This window comes from Triplophysa rosa, linkage group LG5 (genome assembly GCF_024868665.1).
Source record: "Triplophysa rosa linkage group LG5, Trosa_1v2, whole genome shotgun sequence".
NCBI classification, from domain to species: domain Eukaryota; kingdom Metazoa; phylum Chordata; class Actinopteri; order Cypriniformes; family Nemacheilidae; genus Triplophysa; species Triplophysa rosa.
In genome coordinates this window covers 26877131-26900424 of record NC_079894.1, presented here as the reverse complement: position 1 = coordinate 26900424, position 23294 = coordinate 26877131, and the positions used below count along the sequence as shown (strand labels likewise).

The following is a 23294-nucleotide window of genomic DNA, read 5'->3' as shown; positions in this document are numbered from 1 at the left end:
TAACTACACAAATTATAAATGTTGCTTTAAATAAACTGAAATATGTTGAGGAACTGAAAATAGACTAAATAAATAGCTATATTAAAAAATAAGTAAATAAAATGACAAAAGCACAACAACATTGCTAAAACTCAAATTGAAATGAAAACTAAAGATATAAAAGCTGAATGACTCTGATGTGCAGCTTCAATCGGGTTTTCTGAAATGTCACTGAATAAATGATTTTCTCCTGAGTTTTTACTGATGTCAGATTGATTCAGAAACACCACTGGAAGTGCTTAATTCATTATTCAGCATTGTGTGAGATAAAGGCTTCACAGTATCCATCCTTTATTACACGGCTCGTTGGAATGCTTGATTCTGATTGGCCAGTCATTTGCAACATGTGCAGGTCCGTTATTCATAACAACCTCTCAAAACTAATAACACACGGTAACCCGGATGCAGCAAATCATTTTGACAGGATTTTTTGACAAATTAAATATAAATATGTCATATGAAATTACATTTACAAATGATTAAACCAAATTGCGTGTTCGTGACATTTGAACGTCGTTTCTTACCTTAAAACCGAGAGTAAACGGCTTTTCCTCGCGGAAGGTCTGCATTCGGTAAAATTGAGCTAATACAATATTTCAAATTCACATTTCATGTCCAGTTTTTTTCTCATTTGGCGAGAAGCTTCGCGTCGGGTCCTGATCACACTGTCGGGGCGTATTTATGCGATGTACAACCGGCTGCCTGTACATTATCCCTTACTTAAAAAAAGCAACAAATATAGATGGTTACAAACAACTACAAACAACAAGGTACAAAGCAAAGAAAAAACCATAAAAAATGGTATAGCAAAAATCTCTCTTGGATGATACCACAGACTACAGTATAGGTTTTAACAAGATGTATAAGATCTATGGGAAAAGTGCAGCTGTAGCAAGACCCGGCTTTCAGTAAAAAGAGCCAATCATCAGTAGGCCTATTTATAGACAAACAGTTCTCTCTCATTTCGTCCTGGCTTCAGTGCAGAAATTTTAAATTGTGTTTTTTTTCAACAAATCAATCGTAACCTTTACAATTCTTATTTTATCTCTCTTTAAAAGATTCCCCATCATTCTGTCCTCTTTAAGAAATATTTGATCTTTGGCCCATGAAAAATCTCCTGCTGGGCCAATCATCTTCATTCAGGACAGCCAATCAAATTCAATCAAGAGTCTTCATTGACTGGCCAACGTCAGACGCACGACTTCAAGAGGCCCAGATAAATCAGATACGAAACGGGCCGAATAAAAAAGCAGAGTGTTTCGTAATAAATAAGAAACTGTATTAAATAAACCAGACTACCACCTTTGTGTTAATATCCACTCTGCGGACAGTTTGCAAAATATACGACCCATCTTTTAATTTTTCCTTTTCCATTTCCTTTCACATTCTTTGTTTCTTTCCTCTTTTCCTTTTCATTAGCCATTCGTTTAATTAGCGTCAGCGACGCGCTAAACACTCGTACATTAATGTGGATCTGTCTCTAACCTATACAGCGCCAATGTATTATTAAATGCAATTAATTTTGCATTACAAAATTACAGATGAATAAAACATTACAAGAGAGGAAGGAGAAATGAGGATGGTGCAAGCGGCCAATTAATTCTGATTAAGCTGTCAGTCTTTCAGCACGGGGCCAACAAGATGAAAAAGGGGAAAAAATGCAATTATACATGAGAAAAATTCTGCGGAATATGGAGAGAGAGAGAGAGATGGAGGCAATTTATATGAATATCTTTTCAGGTCAATTTACACAACCCCTCCTCTCTTGGTCATACTGTATTAGCAGTCAATCAAATCTCTGTGGAGTGAAACAGACAAAACACACACACACACTATAATTACATACATAACTTTTTACATTATAGGTATTATATTATATATGTGTTTATTACACGGCTCGTTGGAATGCTTGATTCTGACTGGCCAGTCGTGACATTTGCAGGTTCGTTATTCCCAGATAACAACCTCTCAAAACTAATAACACACGGTAACCTGGATGCAGCAAATGATTTTGACAGGTTTTTTTTTACAAATGAAATATAAATATGTCTTTTAATAACATATATGACATTATATATACAAATGATTAAACCCAATTGCCTCATGAAATCTGAACGTCGTTTCTTACCTTAAAATCGAGAGTAAACGTCTTTTCCTCGCAGAAGGTCTGCATTCGGTAATAATGAGCTAATAAAATATTTCATGTCCAGTTTATTTCTCATGTGGCAAGTAGCCGTGTAATAAGCGGAATAATGTACAAGCAGCCTGTTATCGTGAAATAAGACCCTTCAGTGTGATACAAGACCCTCCGCGAAGATCACACTGTCGGGCTTATTTCTGCGATAACAACCGGCTACATTATCCCTTACTTATTGTCCCAGGTCTCTAGATGACTAGAAAACATTACATAACCTATACAAAATGAAAAAAGTCTTATTAAAATTGAGTTTGTTATTAGTACTTTTATTTTACGGTTTATAAAATATGTACTTATATTCTTAAAGGGATACTCGACCCCAAAATGAAAACCTAGGGAACAAACCCATGACCCCAAAAAATAAAATACAGCCTCTACTTATAGGAATGAGTTTAGGTAAAATGGTCACTAACAATATTTCTCCTAAATTTCAAATAAAATATTGTTTCTATTTGCGGTTATTTGCAGAAAATAAAACTGGAGAAGCAGATGAAAAGAACAGAAAAGATGCTCTGAAAAGAAAACAAGTTCACATTCACTTTGAAGCAATACAACAGTATAAATGTATTTAGGATTTTTTTTAATGTGATAACTTTGTTTTCATGTGTCTTGTCATGCTGTCAGTCTTTCACAAGGCTGTTGGATGACTTTATGTCACTCTTGAGGTTTGATTTCTTGAGGTTGAGCTTTCCTGTACCTCAGTGGTTAGAGCATGGCTTAGCAACGCCAAGGTCATGGGTTCGATCCCAGGGATTGCACATACTCAGATACAAATGTATAATAGAATGCAATGTGGATAAAAGCGTCTGCCAAATGCGTAAATGTAAATGACACTGGACTGGCATGACCACAATACAAATACTGAATAAATAACAATTTGGAATGGCCTCTTAATTTTTTCTGCGGCTGTATATATCTTGAATAATTCACTTTGAATGAAAGTGTCTGCAAAATGCATAAATGTATTTGTAGAGAGAGACAGGCAGGCAGGGGAAAAAGAGAGACAGAGACAGACAGACAGAGAGAGAGAGAGAGAGATGATGAGAGACAGATAGAGAGAGATTAATAACACAGGCTCTCTTTCCTCCTGTGGGCTACAGCTGCATTATCAGTCGGTGGGCAGAATGCAGAAGAAAATGAATAGCTCCATCTTTTGAGAGAATGAGAAAGGCTGTGAAGGCAAACATCAGAAATGAAGTGCAGAGACGTGTGGGGTTATGAGATCTTTAGGGAATGATAAAGCGCCTCACGCAGTAATGGGGTCTCAGACGGTGACCTTTCAGTTGTAATATTCCCCCTCTTTCTCCAAACCTCCGGCCATCAACAAGTGAATCTGTGTAACCGGGCTGGAATATGAGCACGTGAAGCATGAGCGTGTGTGTCACGCCGAGGTTATTATTTCTGCACTTCACATTACTTTTATTATAAAGGTGCAAGAACTTTACGTTTAACAGCTAGAGGCTAAACACACTTTTACAGTCACTTCGATTTGAAATGTTTATTTTAACCAAGACAGCCGTGTGCACAATAATAACAGACGACAGCATACTGGAAAATGTTTTTTTTGCCTCATTCTTATTCATAAAGTCAATCAGCAACAAAACAGTCAGGATTCCTTTAATCCTACCAAAGCCGTGTTTTTATCCTCTCGTGTTTTTAGCAGAATAATTAATGCACAAATAAGCTGGTGGATGTGGGTGGAAGATCCGGGTGGTTTCTTTTTAGGAAGTTTGTCTTCTTAAAGGAACAGTTCACCCAAAATGAAACTTCCATCATGAGCTTGAAGTCGAGACCACCTAAACCGAGGACAAGACTTTGAGGGGCCGACACCAAGACAAGACCAATACCAAGCAGAGACCGAGTCAAGACCAGAATCATGAATCATAATTTCTGACTTTACAATCTTATACACAATCTCAAACAAACACACAAGACAATTTCCAAAGATTCAATGCCACAAACCAAACCAACCAGTTCACAAGCAAGTCTTACAAATGTCTACTAGTTGAAGATGCAATAGATTTTGCTGTTGTTTAAAAAAATCGTTTTTCTTTTTCAAAAATGTTTTTTTTCCACCAGTGAATTGAATAATAGAAGCCATAAAAAGACCGCAGCGGAAACAAGCAATTCAAGGTTAATATGATAAGGGACGCCTCTGGATTCGCCCATCTAAACACGTGTATCTCAGCAGCGGATTTCATTGTGCAGATTTAATTACAGGTAAAATAAATAAATCACTACATTTCGTCTGATGGAGATGTGTTCGCCCACAGTAAACTGAAGCCCCAGATACGAGTGCATCTAGCAAAATGAATTGAATATAATATTGATCATGAAAATATGATGTATTACGTGGATGATATAACACTGAAGAACAATAACATGATACTAGACAAAAACCTGTCCGGTTCTAAGAAAAACCAGGACTGGATGTAAAATGTGCATTGTATTAAACTACCAGTGCTAAAATAGAGAAACGTATTGCATCTTAAAAAAATATTATATTATCAAAAGGGCCCGATACCAAGCTCATGTGCTCGTAATGACACACCGATACCAAAGACCGATACCTCACGTTACATACATAGAGCCCTATGATTTCCGCAATACGGAAAACGCGGACAGAATCGAGGAATCCAGGCATAAAAACAGTACAACTGCTGTACAACACGGAATGGCACGCAATCTGGCAAATGTATTATTTCCTAACAAGAAATTAGCGCTTAACAGCTAACGTTAAACGTAACAGCTAACGAAATATTCAGATACTGTTTAAATATGTGTTCTGCTTGTTTTGCGTGTCTGTACGTGAAAGAGTGGCGCTGAAAGCTCCACAATAGTGATGGGTCGTTCTTGAACGATTCGTTCATTTTGAACGAATCTTTAATGTGACTCGGGAAGAACGAGTCGTCGTAGGGAGTGATTCGTTCAGCCGCGCATGCGCATTGCGCAACATTCTATGGGTCCTGTACTGGAATTCAAGAAGAACGAACGATTCAAACCCGAAGACTCGAGAGGTGAACTAATCAATTCTCTTTCCGGCTCAGACTGCATTGGTTTAGCTTACGACGCTGTCACGTGATGAACGAACGATTCAAACCCGAAGACTCGAGAGGTGAACTAATCAATTCTCTTTCCGGCTCAGACTGCATTGGTTTAGCTTACGACGCTGTCACGTGATGAACGAAGGAGTCAAACCCGAGGACTTGTCAGATAAGAGGTGTGGTGAGCTAATCATAGACTAAAGACCCAGGTAAACAATGAATTAATCTTTTCTGTTTCTTATAGCATTATAGTTTTGTATTGTTTGTAATGTGATCAACGTTTGCATAATGAACGAAATGAACGATATGACTCGAAAAAAGATTCGTTCATTTTGCTGAACGAGACTCAAAGATCCGAGTCAGTAAAATGATCCGAACTTCCCATCACTACTCCACAAGCATCACCCGGAAGCTTTCAGCGCCAGTGTTTCACTGTACGAGGACACGAACACATAAACAAACACCAGTCAAAATAAACGTCCGGTTAACTTAAACAAACGCTATTTGTGTCGTCCCGTCAAAATAAAAGTCCGGTTAACTTGAACAAGTTATAATACACTCACATTTTACCACACCACCCCCCTTGAATTTTTTTTATAATTCGACCACAGAGTATATTGTTTACTTTAGTAGACTGAAGTAAATGTGCTAGTAAGATTGTGCTACTTATCATTAAAAAATAGTACTTCAATTGAAGTAGACCTAAAAACAAAAGAAAAAAGAAAATGTACCAGTAAGATACTGGTTTATTAACATAATTGTACATTATACAGGCATCAGTATCGGTTATCTACGACTACCAGAAAAAAAATATCGGTACTCGGTCTTTTAAAAATGGTATCGGTGCATCCCTAATAATTTCTCTAAAAATAAACAAACAATACACATCTCTAGATATTTCTAATATATTTAGCAATTATTAAACATTGTGAATACTGAACAGACTTAGATGCTTTTATGTGGCCATTATGTTTCCAAGTTAGCAAATATAGAAGCTGGGCGTTTTTATTCATTTCAACCTTAAACTGATTTGAAACTAAAAAGACCACCATTGCAGTTTTTGAAGTTTGATTCATTGCTGTGAATTAGTTCAATAATCAATGATTCATTGACTTTGTTTATGGACATCTTCTCTTTTACTATAATGCTTTGTTGTGTTCATTTAGTGAAAATCCCTATGCTTTTTTATATTTGAATTGTAATATTTTTATACACATTTAATACTATATGTAGCTGTTTGGTATAATTTTGGTCTTTCTAAAATTTCATGACAAATATATACAGTAAACAAAAAGGCATACACTACACATCATCAAAAGACCGAAGAACATAAATGTGTGTATTTAGGATATAAAGTGATGTCAGTTTTTTGTTCTGGCGCTCACACAGAGCTGGACCAAACGGCCATGGTGTTGTGAAATGCATCTTCAAGTCAACTTCAGTAAATCAAAGAGGACACTAAGATCTCAGCATCACGCACTCACACGCTCACACAAAGAAAATGACAATTATAATGAAGCCTGTGATTTTACTCAAATTTACTGACTTATTTCCCGGATGTGATGGCAAGGCTTTGCGTATAGTTTGTATACCCTATAGTTGTATTGCGTTTAATGATATATGACCGTACCTATCAGCATTTGAGACCCGTGATCGCGAACCGGACAGATCACCGCGATCGCGGGTCTCAAATGTTACGAGAGTTTCCATGATAAATGAACAAACGGGAGACTCCCGGCCAAAACAACAGCGTTGGCAGGTAACTTATGGAAATGACCTAGCACCCGAAATAATATCAAAACACTTCAAAACAGCCTCCATTATTCGCAAACGGTGGATAAATGAGCCCGCCAAATCACAGAGATGCCGATTCGCACGGGACTAATATTATAACAGGACCTCGGTGTTAAAATATGGTTGGTAATTTGGGGGGGAATTTTTACTTTACAAATTACAGACATGGCCGATTCGCATGGGATTAAGATCACAGACAACCTCTGTAAGTATTACAAATGACTAGAGGTCCCCAGGTAATACTAATCCCATGTGAATAGGGCTATCAGGGCATATCAAGCGATCTCTAACAAAGCAATAGTGACGCATAATACAAAAATGTTGTACTCACGTAAGATTGCTGCACCATTCCTATCGGATCCAATATTGACGGCACAGCACTGCTTTTTAATTTTAGTCTCTCCGCAAATCCAGCATCGACCTGTGCATTTGTGACCTGGGTTCACAAAGCAATCCACAGTGAAATGAAGCGAACAAACGCTCAATGTTTTACCCACGTGAGCTGGAACGTCTTTAAAAATAAACTTCAACCACGCATTACTAATGTCGGAATCCGAAGGAAGGTTATGCAGCGACTGTGTTCTTCCACAACCAGGCACGGACTGCACAGTATTTTGCGATCTTTAACGGCATGTTTATTGTTTGCTCGCTCTATCTGGTTCCGCGCAACTTGTGTTACTTTAGTACTGTCATGCGCGAACCAGTGGGCGGGGCTAGAGAAATAGTCGTTGATATTCTTCTGTAGAGGCGGTGTTCAACCTATCAATGACATCATAGTTAGGTGCATTCCAGAACCTGCCGTTCGCCGTGCCTGGTGTCAATAACAGTTGTCAGCAACATCTCAGTAACAAGGGCGTTTTCAGTTCTGACACTTACAGGATGTTTGCTTAAATACGATTCCCTCTTATATAACAAAAGCTCGGGTCAAAATTGATGTCTTAATTCATGACTCCTTTAAAGTAAAATGTCAGTGTGTACTGTTGTTTTGAGAGAAGAAATTTGACAGATTTGTAATGTGGCTCTTTGAATCGTACATTTAAAATGAATGAAGACCAAATCTATCACATCTTTTGTGTTCCATCAACTCTTATGGCTATTCAGTTTTGTTTGAACTTTTACAATCTCATTTGTGTAATATGCTTTCATCTCAGTGACCTTTCTGTTTAGGGATGGACTTTCGTGCTTGCTTATTTCTATTTGCATCGTACAAATTCATACAAAATCACCACATCATAGTTACATTTTCCTGTGAAACTAAAGAAATAAAAGAAAGTTAGATGACAGAAATTCTTTGTTGTGTACATCTCTTTAAGACTCCTGAGCTTTGACATCGCCTATCCTACCCAAAATCCGACTCAACGTTTTTATCTTTGTAATAAATGATTCTAATGAGAGACAGCACACACGCACACACAGCAACAGGCCCATTTGTGTGGCAGATCTGGTGTGGCCGTGGTTGATGAAGGACAACATGGAGAATTTGTCAGCAGAAATCAGGACACACACACACACACACACGCTTCACTGCATACACACCAGTACACAACACAATACACACTCAATGAAGTACACTTTTCACACATAGACAAACACACATACAAACTTGCCTGAGGCGTATTACACCAACACATCACATTACTGCTGCACTTTGAAGAGAAAGAAGAAAAACCTGCGTGGGGGCGGGACTTAGTGACCTAGAATTCATACGCGTAGCATTGGATCGTTATTCGTTTTGATGTGTGACTGTGTGCGCCTACATTATAGGTCATTGCCAAGTGGCACTCTCTCTCTCTCTCTCTCTCTCTCTCTCTCTCTCTCTCTATGACTGTTATATAAAAGGCCTCATTTTCATAGTTGGGTTTTCATGAACACAAAAGCACATATAGGAAGGACAAGGTTTCTTCTCAGATGATTCAGAAAGCATTCCAAATCAAATGTACTTTTTACAGTCTCGCATAGTCTCAAAGCTGCTTTAAAAAAAAAAAAATTGCAAAAATATATTAATATATTGCATGCAAGCGAAACAAAATACATGGCATACACAACACAACAAGGTTCACAAACGATGTTATTAAAACACACAGTATGACTTTTAAAATAAAGATGCAATCCATAACTTCTGCCTCTCTTTCATCTCTGCTTGAAACATAAAACTGAAACATAAAATGGTTCTTATTCTTTCGTGGATTGAAGTCAAAAGATGTCACACCGTCATTTTCCAAGAAACAGCACAAATTATAAATCATTATTTGAAATCTACCATCGCGAATCGGGATAAGGAGACAATTTTAAATACTGAACTTTAAAGGGATAGTTTGACGAAAAATAAAAATCCTGTCATCATTTACTCGCCTTCGAGTTGTTCCAAATCGGTATAAATGTCTTTGTTCTGATAAACACAGAGAAAGATATTTGGAAGAACGCTTGTAACCAGACAGTTCTTGGACCCCATTGACTCCCATAGTAGGAAAAATTGCTTAATACATTTTTTATTTTGAAGAATGCAGTTCTGCAAACAGTTCTGGGGCACTTTTGACTACCATTCTCATTTTTCCTACTATGGTAGTCAATGGTGGCCAAGAAGTGTTTGGTTACAAGCATATGTCTGAATATCTTTCTCCGTATTCAACCAAACAAAGACATTTATACAGATTTGGAACAACTAGAGAGAGAGTAATTCATGACAGAATTTTCATTTTTGGATGAACTATCCCTTTAATGTAAAAGATAAAGTTATGAATTGCAGCTTTAAGGCTTCACTATTATTATTGCTTTTGCAAACGTTTAAACAAAGCACAAACACAAAATGTTAAACAATGGCTTTCTTTGATTTTCAAAACCAAATTGGTGATTTTTTTAAAACTGGTGTTTATGGTTTTCTGCTTATAAGTAGATTGTGACCATCTAGCAATTGTATAACAACACAACCACCCAAAACACCTTGGTAACTTACCTCACAGCAATGCCTTGGAAAGCCTTCACATTACCCTCAAAAGATGTCAAACATACTTGAAGTCAGAATGAGAAAGTTTTGCTCTCGCCAGCGAACACACTTGAGCTCGTGTTCTGGGTTGCCTAGAGACGGCTGATATGTAACGTTTGTTTGAACTAATTTTCCTGCCGAAGCGGAGGCAGATTTAGCACGAATCAATGGCTATGATTTTTAAAAAGGAAGCATGCTGCCTTTAAGACACAGCTGAAGAACTCTCATCGCACAACACAACCCAGAGGAACCAAAACACAAAGAACACATAATATAACATCGTTTTCTTAGAGACTGCAATGAGATTCCATTTTCCTTAAACCATTTACTTCTGACTTTCTCTGGATTTTTCATTTTGACCAAACCACTTCCGCTATTACGGTTTTGTACTTACTGGATAAGCTTTTAAAGTATGGATGATCTAGTTGATTTAATATTTTCACAGCTTTTACTGTATATTACTATATGTATACACATGTAGTATGAAAAAGCATCATCTGAGCAATAAAATGTTCTTCTGGGAGGTCAAGAGCAGATGGAAACACACACAAACACACACACGCATCTTTTAAAGGTGCGGTACATCAGATTAAGAGTCTTAGCGGCGCAAAAGAAACTTTATGCTATGCTGATCGAATGACAACGAACTCAACAGAGTGTGTTAGAGAAACATCTATTGTCTTCTGTTAGATGAACTGTAAAACAAGACACCCAAGCAAAAAACGCCACCAGTACGGTCGGTCACTGAAAGCGCGCGTGTGTGTGTGCGTGACGCTGAAATTGCATTTTTCTCATTACACTTACACTGATAACAGGCTTGCTGCCGTTTCTATGGCAACTATAGATCCCTCAAGCTGTGCCGTGCCGAAGGATCTAGAAAACAGTGGATGGAGAACACACACATACACGGATGGAAAGATTGAAATGTCGACTTCTAGCCATGTTTGTGTCACTGATCATGTTCACATATGAAAATATAGATTAACACTGTAACGCTGTAACATTATCAAATATTAAGGTTTTTGGAAATGTCAACATTCTGTGTCAAGTTAAAATATCAGATATGGCTTTTTTATACCCCAATTATCAACTATGAGAAACTCTATATGAGAAACAAGGAGTTGTGAAATGTCAAACTGTTAAAGACACAAAACTACATTTTATCTATGCAAACACTTGCACGTGAACACAAACAGCATCAGCATTAACATTTTGCAACTTCATGATGTGATCCCAAAGCGTAACTTCATACTCAAAAGTATGCACTTTGACACCACCGAATAATTACACAGATTCAGTAAGTTATGCAAAACAGCGCAAGTGCTTTTCTTTCACTTTCCTTTAAAAGAATTCTAAAGGAACAAGCTTGGATAGCCAAGTCAATGAAGTCCACGCCTTTCTCCTTCGCTCCTTAATTTCCCTAAATATATGCCGACTGTGTGTCCACATTTGTTTTTCTTGTTATCACTTTGCCATCCTGCGAATCGGCCCCGCGGGAATGGGTAAGCTTTAACTGAACTAAACCGAATTAAAGCAAGTTGGGCTAAATTGAATCAAATCAAAGGCGAATCAAATCAAACGGAACCGAATTTGATTAAATGGAATTAAAGTGAGCCGCATTGATTTGGAATAAATTGAACCAAACTAGGAGAAAATGAATTCTCGCCAAATTGTGACGAAATAGCTGTGCGACACACACAGACACGCTAAAAAATAAAGGTGCTTCACGAGGCCATAGAAGAACCGTTTTTTGTCTAAATGGTTCCATAAAGAACCTTTCTGTTTCACAAAAAGTTCTCTGTGGTAAAAAAGGTTCTTCAGATTATAAAAAAGTAAGAAAGAGATGGTTCTTTAACTGAATGGTTCTTTGTGGAACCCAAAATGGTTCTTCTATGGCATCACTGTGAAGACCTTTTCAAGCTCCTTTGTTTTAAAAGTGTAAGCAGAATTAGGATATAGACAGACAGAGAAGGATGGTAAACTTTTAGGCCAAATGTCAAAAAGGCATTAAATGTGTTGTCATCTGGGATTTATAATTCAGCATTTTTCTACAATCTTTGATTCCATTTGACTTCAATCTTTTACTTAAGATGAAAAAATCACAGGCAATCTGCCCAAACTGTCCAATAACATCTCATACAAATGCTTTTTCTCCATCTCTCTTCTCATCCTCCTCTGAGCCCCTGTGGCCTGCCGCCCGTCTTCCACGGACACTTAATGGAGATATGGGAACTCTGCCGACCCGTTCGTGGCTTTCTCCTCAACACACACACACAAACACACATGAACGCGCGCTGGGGGCTTTCAACGTGACCCTACTCGCTCTGTTTGCGTATTCAATTTCTCACTATTTTCTCTCTGCCTTTCCTCTAAACTCAACGCGCCCGACATACCCTTCGACATATTACTCTATTCATCTTCCAGCTCTCTCTATTTATATTCTTGTTTCTCTGTCTCTCTCTTCTCTTGCGTTCCAGACGTCTCTCTGATAAATACCCTAGTTATGAATTATATTGTAGTTCTAACGGGCGAACCAACCAGAGCGCAGTAATTCCTCATAGTACATTACAATCTGACAATCCGATAGAGCCCTTAAATAAAGGAAAGTAAGGCAACGGCGCCAATACGCCATAATTTTCCCTGCAACGTTTCAGTTGAGTCATCCGACTTCATGGGAAATCGTTGAATTGTACAACGGGGTTGATTCACTCACACCCCTGATAACAATACAACACGCATTGATCAATATTAGCAACGACCACGCCATGGATTGCACCCTCAATTCATCTGTTTTACATTGGTTCTTCGAACACGATTGGTCCCGGGTGTATTCGTTGAATCTAGAAAACACGAAGAGCTGAGCTGAGGTCCCAGTCATCAGCAACGTTGCCAATACATGTATAGAGATGCACTGTCGAATACAGAACACCACAAAATAGTGCTGTTTAACGATTAATTGCGATTAATCGCATCCAAAATAAAAGTTTGCGTTTACAAAATATATGTCTGTGCACTGTATATATTTAAGAAACAATATTATATATTAAAATGAATAAATGTTTACATATAATTTAAAATACATATAAATATTTACATATACTGTACACGCAAATATATTTCCTAAGTATGTGTACGTGTTTATAATTACAAAATAAATATGCACAGTCATATAATATGTAAACACAAACTTTTTATTCTCTGTTGCAATCTCTGCAAATCTACTCCCTCTCTATCCCTCCAAGGACATGTGTCATTTTCTTTTCATTACGTAAAACACACATATATTTTTATCTACATAATATTCTAAAACATATACTGTACATATAATTAATATATTCCATTTTTAACAAAAAAAATCTATAAAATACACAAGTACACATTTTTCTTAAATTATTATTTTTAAATAAGCCATTATGAAAATGACAAAATAATCAAAACAAATGTCCAGGCATAGGGAATTTGGATACATTTTTTTTGCACTGAAAAAGCTGCAAAGTAGACTAGACTTTATGACAAGCGTCTGAGCGACCCAGACTCACTAAAACCTATCCTATCCCAGATCAGAATGAAAGCCAGTCGACCACAACAAGCCAGTGATGGCTGTTTCTAAACCAGTTCAAGTGTCACATGACTTACTGTTCGAAAGTCTGCCTCCTGAAATAGTCTCTCCAGACTAAAATTACTCTACTGCTCTCTTTTACGATGACCCCACTCCAATCACATACACCGAAACACACACACACCCATCGGTGTAAAAGCGGCTCCTTCCCCCTTTAAGGTGCCCAGTTTTATAACTCCATTCAAGCAGATTCTGAGTTCATAAAATGCATAAACAGCTCTCGGTCTGAAAACAATGACTGGCATTATCATCATTTATTGTGCTACACGCCCCATTAGGAGCAGTTGGATGCTTTGACATCAGAGTATGAATGAGTTTCACCAAACCTCTTAAGCACATGTACGTAGACGCTTCCCAGGAAAAAAAAGAGTTGTATTTAGCATTAAGAACATTAGGCTCGTTTTGGAGCATGAAGATAATTTTGCACTTTTGCATTATTTTCATAGCAGTTAAAGAAACAGTTCACCCAAAATTAAAATTCTTTCATCATTTATTCACCCTCATGCCATTTCAAACCTGTATGACTTTCTTTCTTCTGAAGAACATTGAACACCATTGACTTCCATTGTATGAACACAAAGCCACCAAGACATTTCTTCAATATTATCTTCTTTTGTGTTCCACACTATAAATGATGACAGAAATTGTATTTTTGGGTGAACTATCCCTCCAAATACATCCCTCATTCTCTTTCGGTAAAAATGGCATTTGTATATGTGTGTCACTGTGTAAAAAAAACTTTAAATACTAGCATTTATTCAATTTAATATTGATTTCTATGTTTTAAACTATTCTTTTTTAATATTCTAAAATATGTAAATATGACTAATGTTATTTTTTTTAAAGAAAATCATAATGTAATTTAAAATTGTAAAAAAAATTAACATTTCTTAAATTATTAAAATGACAAAAAAATCGAAACAAATGTCCAGAAACCGGGAATTTGCATGACATGAAGATTCTTAATAGCTTAATTTTCTTAATGAAAAATATAACTTTATAACTGAATCTCTATCTATATTCTTGCATATGGTTAGATTTGCCCACAAATCGGTTCCAGGCCTGCACTTTTATTGCTGTTTTTCTGCATCCATGTGTGCAAGTCAACAAGGTTAATGTTTGTAACCTTTACATTAATCTGCCAGAGCTCTTTACCATCGCCTGACTTCCGGCAGCTGGCCCCCGGCAGTTATACACCCTGTGGGAGCAAATGAATGTGCATCCACACATCTGCTCATGACAGCTTACCGTGTGTACATGTGTTTGCACAAGAGCCAAACAAACCCAACAGCACACCTATGATTAACACACACACATACAAATACACTGCATTTCCCTACGGACTCACGGCTCAATATACACATATTTACACACATACAGAGGTAAAAAAATCGCAAGCACTGAAATTAAAAAAGGAAGGCTCTTAGCATCCTGTGTATGTAATTTGGACTCAAAATTACAGACATTAAATTTCTAAATCTATATTCTTCACACTCTTTTCAGCGCACATTTTACCTAAAAATCTTTATAAACAAACTGAGTACTCTGAGCGCTTGCCTTTCCTTTAAACATAAAGTGGAGGAGGTGTGAATTGTCACTGGTCTCACGATTCGATTACAATTATTATGTCAATGATTTGATTCGATATCCCGATGCAACACGATGCGTTGTATCATTAATTAGAAATATTACTATAATTTTCGTCGCCAAACTATATTATTCATTAGTCGTCGACCGATATGGGTTTTTTAATGGCCAATGCCGATATTAAGACAGCACGTGGCCGATAAGAGGCCAAAATAACACAAATGCAATTAAATAAGTAAATGAAAGACACAGAAAATTGGTAAAACAAGCTTGAACACATGAAAAGGTCCACACATGGCATTACATTAAATGTGGGCAGCTAAACATGGCTTATGAATTAAATAAAATAAAAAAAATTAAACATGCTATTGATGTTTACTATGAAATTTTCGTATCTCATCCACCCTTTCATGACCCATTTTACTGTTATATTACATTACTAAGTGGGCAAATGCCTGCTTTACATCTTAGTGGCATTTTTATGAATAAAATGCTAATGTGCTGTATGGTGGCCAAACAGGAAAAATGATCGTGCATTTGTGAACATATATCGGCCGATGCCGATAATTAAAAAAGCCCAAATATCGGCCAATATATTGGCCACGGCAATATATCGGTCTATCATTAGTTTTCATATTAGATAAGACGTAATAACAACACTTTCTACAATAAAACAGTAACCACGGGCATTTGATGTTTAATTGCATGGTTGAATAATCAATCGCGATGCATCATATAATCGATTATTTTTGACAGCTCTATCTAACGTCATAGAGCGCTATAGTGTTGGCCCGGGTCATCGCCGCTGCTGTAAATCCCACAATCCACCTCGAGCACGGAGCTCCCAACGCTGCCGCCAATAAAACCAATACACCTCAACAGCATGACGCTCGGCTTTCTTTGAAAACACGCCAGTAAAAACTACTGCTCTCTGAACATTGATTCACATACATTGTGCATGTTGCCGACAGTAAATCGCAGTGTGAAGACACAAGGACTTTTGTAAAAAGTGGCTACTCGGTTCTTCATGCAGAACATATACAAACACAAACTAGACCTGAATATGGCACAGCTCTTACGAAAATGAACCGTGGTTTAACTGTAGTAACCATAATTTAGTGGTTTTATTTGTAGTAAAACCATATCCACAAATGAACTATGGTCTTACCAAAATCACCATGTTTTAACCATGACATTTGCCGTAAACTGTGATATTACAAACAGTAACCAATCTGACAAAAACAAGCATGGTTACTAGAGATTTACTATAGTAAAACCATGATCAATATCCCTAAGGAAATCTCTCTGTAATACAAACAAACATTGCAAGGAGGAACTTTACGCATAGTCTTATTAATTTGTGAATCTTTCATTCAAAGTTAGATATAAAGATGCTGTTTTGTTTAAAAAAAGAAGTAGGCCTATATACAGAATAATCGTACACACAATTTGTATGTTTGTCTCTTTAGTGTTCTGCAATTATACATGCAAGCGGAAAACATGATGAAAAATAATTTGATCCAGTTCATGAGGGAGAACTTGAAGCATACAGACAGTAAAAAGCCAAAAGGCATGAGAAAATTAAACATAAGTGACATTTGTGATGTCACAAACACACAAACTACCGAAGTATGTGCTTGACCTCACCAATGGCCACAGGGTGATACACAAGTTGTACGTCATGTCAAATGGCGAAAGCATGTTTCTGCTTCTTTTCTCAATCAAATACTTCACAAATTCTGACATCGCTCACTTCTTTAAAACTCATTTTCTCTTTTTTGGCTAATTTTTCAATGAAATGAAAGTGGATGGTGATCAGGGCCTGTGAAGCAACAACTGCATACATTATATATATAATGCATTGCACAATTGTGTGCTATAGAAGTGGTCAACATGAGCAAAAAATTCTCTCTCTATTCTCAAAAATGATTATTGATTTCGCTGCTGACCTTGTATCTCCATATTCAGTGATTTCTATTTTTTTGCCATAAATCATTATTATAAGTCACCCTTTACATTTGTCGCTGGGTTTTGCAAATATATAATCCATAAAAAGTATTAAAAGTGCTTGTCAACTTTGTTTTTTTTTTCTATTTCCTGAAAAACAGCGAATTTGGACATACAAGGTTTCCGAAGGACAGCGACAATATGCAACAAGCATTCAGTCTTCCTAAAATCCCAATATAGCTTAAGTCAAATGTTTACCACATGATACAATTACTAATGACACAAATGTTCATAAAAACAGTCCTTAAAGGGATACTTCACCCAAAAATAAAAATTCTGTCATCATTTACTCACCTTTGAGGTGCTCCAAATCTGTATCAATTTCTTTGTTCTGATGAACAAAGAGAAAGATATTCGGACGAACGCTTGTAACCAAACAGTTCTTGGACCCCATTGACTACCATGGTATGAAAAATTACTTTATATTTTTTGGTTCTGTTGAACACAAAAGAAGATATTTTGAGGAATGTAGGACAGCAAACAGTTCTGGGGCACTTTTGACTACCATTGTATTTTTTCCTGATATGGTAGTCAATGGTGGCCAAGAAGTGTTTGGTTACAAGCATTCGTCCAAATATCTTTCTCTGTGTTCAACCAAACAAAGAAATTTATACAGATTTGAAACAACTAGAGAGCGGGTAATTCATGACAGAATTTTCATTTCTGGGTGAACTATCCTTTTAAAGTATTAGTGATAAAAGATTGAATATGGGCAAACTATTCTTTTCAGCTTTCCTATAAATATAACGAGGAATACATCTGACAAACATATTGAACTGTGGGACTGGATTCGTGGGTTGACTTTTTTACAATACATGCAGATGTGAACAAAAAAACACAGAGAGAGAGAGATACATACCCCTGGTAGAGTCTTCTGTTCATGCAGTGCATTCTGGGCTTTGATGGCTGATTCCCGAGCACAGTAGGTGAGAAACGCACAGCCTGTAAAAATGAGACGAGAATCAGATACAAAGCTGCACACGCCTACACACACACACACACACACACATCCACACTTATAACAAAGCTTCATGTTACGCTTTCATACTGCCATTTATCACAAACAATATCTGCAGGGCAAAGCATAAAGTCGTAAATATTTTTTTTTAACTCTACACAAGCCAGTCAAGTTTATTTCTATAGCGCTTTCACAATTTTCATTGTTGCATGGCAGCTGTACAAAAAACACACTGTGAAACAAACAGCCGATAAATATGGATGAAATAGGAATAATAAAATATAGGAATAGAGAAAAACTACAGTATATATATAAAATGTGTAATATGTGATGCGGTTGCTAAGGTCTTGTGATAGTTGCCTGGGTGGTTGCTAAGGTGATCTGAGTAGCTATGCTGTTGCTAGGGCATTCTGAATGGTTGCTAGGTGTTTGCATCATGGCACAAATCGCAGAGCCTCTCTGTGATAGTCTGAGTTCTGGATATGGCCCGGGACCCTTTCATGTAAATCTATGGGATTTATTTTACCCCATTTTATCAGCCACTACTAGGTGAAAATCCTAAATCTGAGGGCTTAGAAAGTAATAGCTCACCTCTCCTCAACAATCCGCACATTCATGTTCAGAGCACTGCATTCATGTGCAAGATGAATCACGCACCAAAGTTTAATACCTAGTGTCAGGGGTTTGTTCACATCTCTGGGGAGAGTCATTCTACTCAATGATGAAGACATGAATTCAGAGAGGAACAAGAATACTGATGATTCAATTTCAACTATTTGAACATTTTATCCAGACATGTCATCTGTGTCAACGTGAGATACCCCCGCTTCAGTTCTTCAATGGGCCGAGGGGCTCTTTGACCCGGTGTCACAACATCACACAGAGGTCACAGCCCAGAAGCTCTGGCCTGGAGAAAAGGTTCAGGGTCTCACTATTGATCAGGAAAATCAATGAAGACACAGTGGGTCTCCTGAGCGTGTTTTTGCCAAACACCTCAACCAGAAATCTCTTCCGTTCCGAACTGGGTTACGACCCAAGAGAAACCTTTCACTCGTGGTTGGGCTGCCCTGACCTTGTAACCTCAGTTCATCATGTCTAATCCCAAAAGAGCCACTAGCAATGATTTCCAATCGCCATGGTCACACATCCATCACGTCTGTCACTTTCAACTATATGCTAGTGTACTCCTAAATTGACAAATATATGCAATGTACGTTCTTTCTCTAATATGAAAATGGGCAGAAAATATTCAGGGTGCATACATGTGTATATTTTAGACTGCTGCGGGAAAAATGTAAACAGACCATACCAAAATTTCATTTCAAAACAGAATTTCTAGATGTATCGTGGCCATTCCAGTGTTTGTTGTATTTAATTAAAATCAAACCTCAGAAGTGACAAAGTCATCCAACAGCAATGTGAAAGACTGACAGCATGACAAGACACATGAAAACTGTGATAAAATCCAGGTTATCGCATAATTTTTTTTTTTTAACTTTATACATATCTGTTTTATTGCTTAAAAGTGAATATGAACTTCTTTTCTTTGCAGTATTTGAGGTCTGAAAAAATACAGAGCATCTTTTCTGTTATTTTGACCCGTTTCTCCAGTTTTCATTTGCTGCAAATAAATGCAAATAGGAACAATATTTTTATTTGTAATTTGGTAAAACAAAATATTGTTAGTAGCTCACAAAAATGATAATTTCACAAACACATACCTATAAATAGCAAATGAGTAAAACGGTCTCTGAAATGGTAAAAAAAATTAATATACCACTCCAGTTTTGGTTTGTGTGTCTGTATGTATTGTGGTAATTGTCCAGAGTCTGTTGAATTTCAACAAACCGAATGACAAACAGTAATGTGAAAAACTGAGAGCCTGAAAATTGTGGGAAAAAATCTGGCTTATTCCATCATACATTATTTTTTTAACTGATCCCAAAAGGAATGAAAACACATTAGTATTGTGTTGTTTAAACATGAACTTGTTTGCTTTGCATTACTCAAGATCTGTTAACTTTGCATTTTTTTGTTATTTTGACCAGTTTGTCCAATTTCAAGTTTTTGCAAATAAATGCAAATAAAAACATTACTATAAACTGGAATTTGAAAGAAATGTTGTCACCAATGCATAGAATTCAAACAAAAATTTACTTTAAACACATTATAAATAATACACAAAAACTTAAAATAATTTTGGAGTAATCTCTTATTTTTTTCTATGGCTGTATATGTGTGTACTCTTTGTGTTTTTATGTTGTTCCCTTTCGAGAGAGGTCTCTCTACATTGCGTGATATGCTAGGGGAATCCCCTTCTCCAACCTTTACTGAATCCTTATTGAACAACGCCTGTGAAAATAAAATGTAACTGGCCAATGCCGGTCAAGACGGCGCTATATAACTCGCCGTCTGGACAGCATTCCTCAGAATCTTTCTCCTTCACTCACCTTTTGCATGCTGTTAAGGATACGCTTCAGAGAAGAGGAATTCATCGGATCCTTCTGCGCGTGTGTTCCGGTATGCCGATTTGCAACTTATGTACGCACTCACACTGCGTGCTCTGCCTGTGTCTGGCCCATGCAGAGGGGGCTCTCTCTGAGTCTAACTGCCCGCACTGCGAAGACCTTCCGGTGCGGGTGCTTAAGGCTCGGAGAGTCGCCGCCCTCTGAGATTTTGTTAGGCAGCGTCCCGCCGCCACCAGCGAGCCGCCCCTCCCCCCCCCGGGGAGATAAAGAGCTGGACTGCCGTCAGCACTCTCGGCCCCCCGGGTCTCCAGTGTTCTTCGTGCACGAGAGCCTCTGTCCTGCTGATGAAGCTACGGAGATGATCCGGTTTGGCGCTTCGGGAGATGAAGATGAGCTCATGTCGCTAGCGGCTTCAGACAGGGATCTGTCGGGGTCAGAGGAGCTAGTAGCGTTGGAGGAGCGTGCGGAGTGGGATGCCCCTCCCGCGCTTCACGAGGAGCTCGTCCGTGTTCTCACCAGGGCCGTACAAGACCTTGGCCTCGAGTGGAACTCCCCCGACGAGCCGGCAAGGAGTAAGCTGGACACGTGGTTTCTTCAGCCGGGCCGCCGCCCAGAAGAAACGCGCGCCTTTTTTCCCAGATGTCCACAAGGAGGAAGTGAAAGCGTGGTCTGCGCCCCAGTCGGCGCACACACACACCTCAGGATCGGCCATTTCTCCCTGGTGGATGGGGCAGAAGCCCGCGGCTATGCATGCATTCCCACCGTTGAGCAGGCGATTGCGGCGCACCTGGGTCCATCTTCGTCATCGCTGCGATCCGAGGCGGTGCTGCCATCTAAGCCATGCCGGATGACCACCCACATAGCAGAGAAGGCGTATGCCGCCTCTGGGGAGGCTGCCTTTGCACTACACACCATGGCGGACGGCGTTAAGGACCTGTGCGCGGCCACGGATTTCGCGCTTATGGCCACTAAGCGCACAGCCCAAGCCATCGGCCGCACCATGGGCTTCATGGTTGCTCTCCACCGTCACCTGTGGCTGACGCTTACGGATCTCAAGGAGGCGGACAAGAGAGCCCTCCTGAACGCTCCGTTGTCTCCCTCTGGTTTATTCAGGGATGCCGTGGATGCAGTCATCCAACGTTTCACGGAGGATCATAAGAGCTTGCGCGCTATGAGCCAGGTACTCCCCAGACGCCCTGCCCAGCTGTCTTCGTGTCACCGATCCTCATCTGCGTGCTTGGCTCAGAGACCGGTGAAGCAGTCCACGCTCGAGACCCCCTCCACCGCAGCAGCTCCCGAACCGGCGGTTCGCCCCAAACAGTGGCGAGACATGCCCAGGAAACGGCACGGCCCAGGGAAGGACCGTCGCCCAAGGGGAGGTTCGGCGTCGGGCCGAAGCCGAGTTCCTGAAGAGTTCGCTGGGAGGAGGAGTGTGCTCGACGGGGGACCTCCCGCGAAGAGTCCGAGGTTCTCATCTGTCCCCCTAGCAGTTGCGGGCGACACAGATAATGATTGTGTTATGGATGTTGTTGTGTCAAATGTAAAAAAATGCACACATTTTCACAATCAGAGCATTTTCCTCCTCTGATGAACGCAGCAAGCTCGCCGCCTCCGTGCCGCGAGCTGCTGTTGTCTCATCCTGTGCCAAGCTGGTCGCACCCCCGGCTTTACGGCGATGCACCAATCCCTCCTTATGTCCTGTCTCATACTCTGGTTACCGCGAATCAGAGCTCTCTCGGCGGAGCTCGGAGCAGCGCTCGTACACCGCCGCTGAGTCTGCCGACGGCGGCTTCCCCCTCTCGCGGGATAACCCGGAGTGTGCAGAACGAGACGTTGTGTCCCTTGCAGGTTTGCAAGGAAGCATGGCAGTCTATCCCGGGTATCTCGCCCTAGGTGCTGAATATAGTAGAGAACGGCTACTCGCTCCAGTTTCGGAGCAGGCCGCCCTGCTTCAATGGCATGGTCCCGTCCGTAGTCTCCCCGCGGAATATACCGCTGTTGAGACAGGAGATCGACACCCTTCTTGCGAAGCAAGCGATAGAGGTAGTCTCCTCAAGCGAGAGAGAGAGCGGCTTCTACAGCCGCTATTTTGTCGTTCCAAAGAGAGATGGGGGCTTCCGGCCGATTCTAGACCTGAGACCCATCAATTGTGCGCTGTACAAACGCTTTCAGAATGTTGACGAAAAAAAAGATCCTCGCGCAGACTCGGCCAGGCAACTGATTTATTTCAGTGGATATGAAAGTTGCATACTTTCATGTTCAAATAGCCCTTCGCCACAGGCGCTTTCTGAGGTTTGCATTCGAGGGAGCCGCGTACCAATTCATGTTGCTCCCCTTCGGGCTGGCGTTAGCTCCGCGCACTTTTACAAAGATAGTGGATGGGGCTATATCCCATCGGAGAGCGAGCGGTATGCGCATTCTGAATTATTTGTACGATTGGCTAGTTTTAGCCCACTCGCAAGAGATGCTGGATGCCCATGCATGCAGGCTCCATTCGCACATGCTAGAGAGGACACATCCAGCCTGTAAAATCTGGCGAAGGTATTCTGCGAAGACCAGCCCGCTGCTGCACAAATGTCCTGAACAGACACCCCTCTC

The 23294-nt window shown here is 39.4% G+C and overlaps 1 protein-coding gene across 2 annotated transcripts in view; it reads right to left on the bottom strand.

The window, feature by feature from the left end:
* The window catches only part of LOC130554797 (CUGBP Elav-like family member 5), a 153229-nt gene that overhangs the window by 121088 nt on the left and 8847 nt on the right, over nucleotides 1-23294 (bottom strand). For both annotated transcript variants that reach the window (XM_057334667.1, XM_057334668.1), the window contains exon 2: nucleotides 18130-18212. In XM_057334667.1, coding sequence (XP_057190650.1) covers nucleotides 18130-18212 — 83 coding nt within the window. The remainder of the gene's footprint in view (nucleotides 1-18129; nucleotides 18213-23294) is intronic.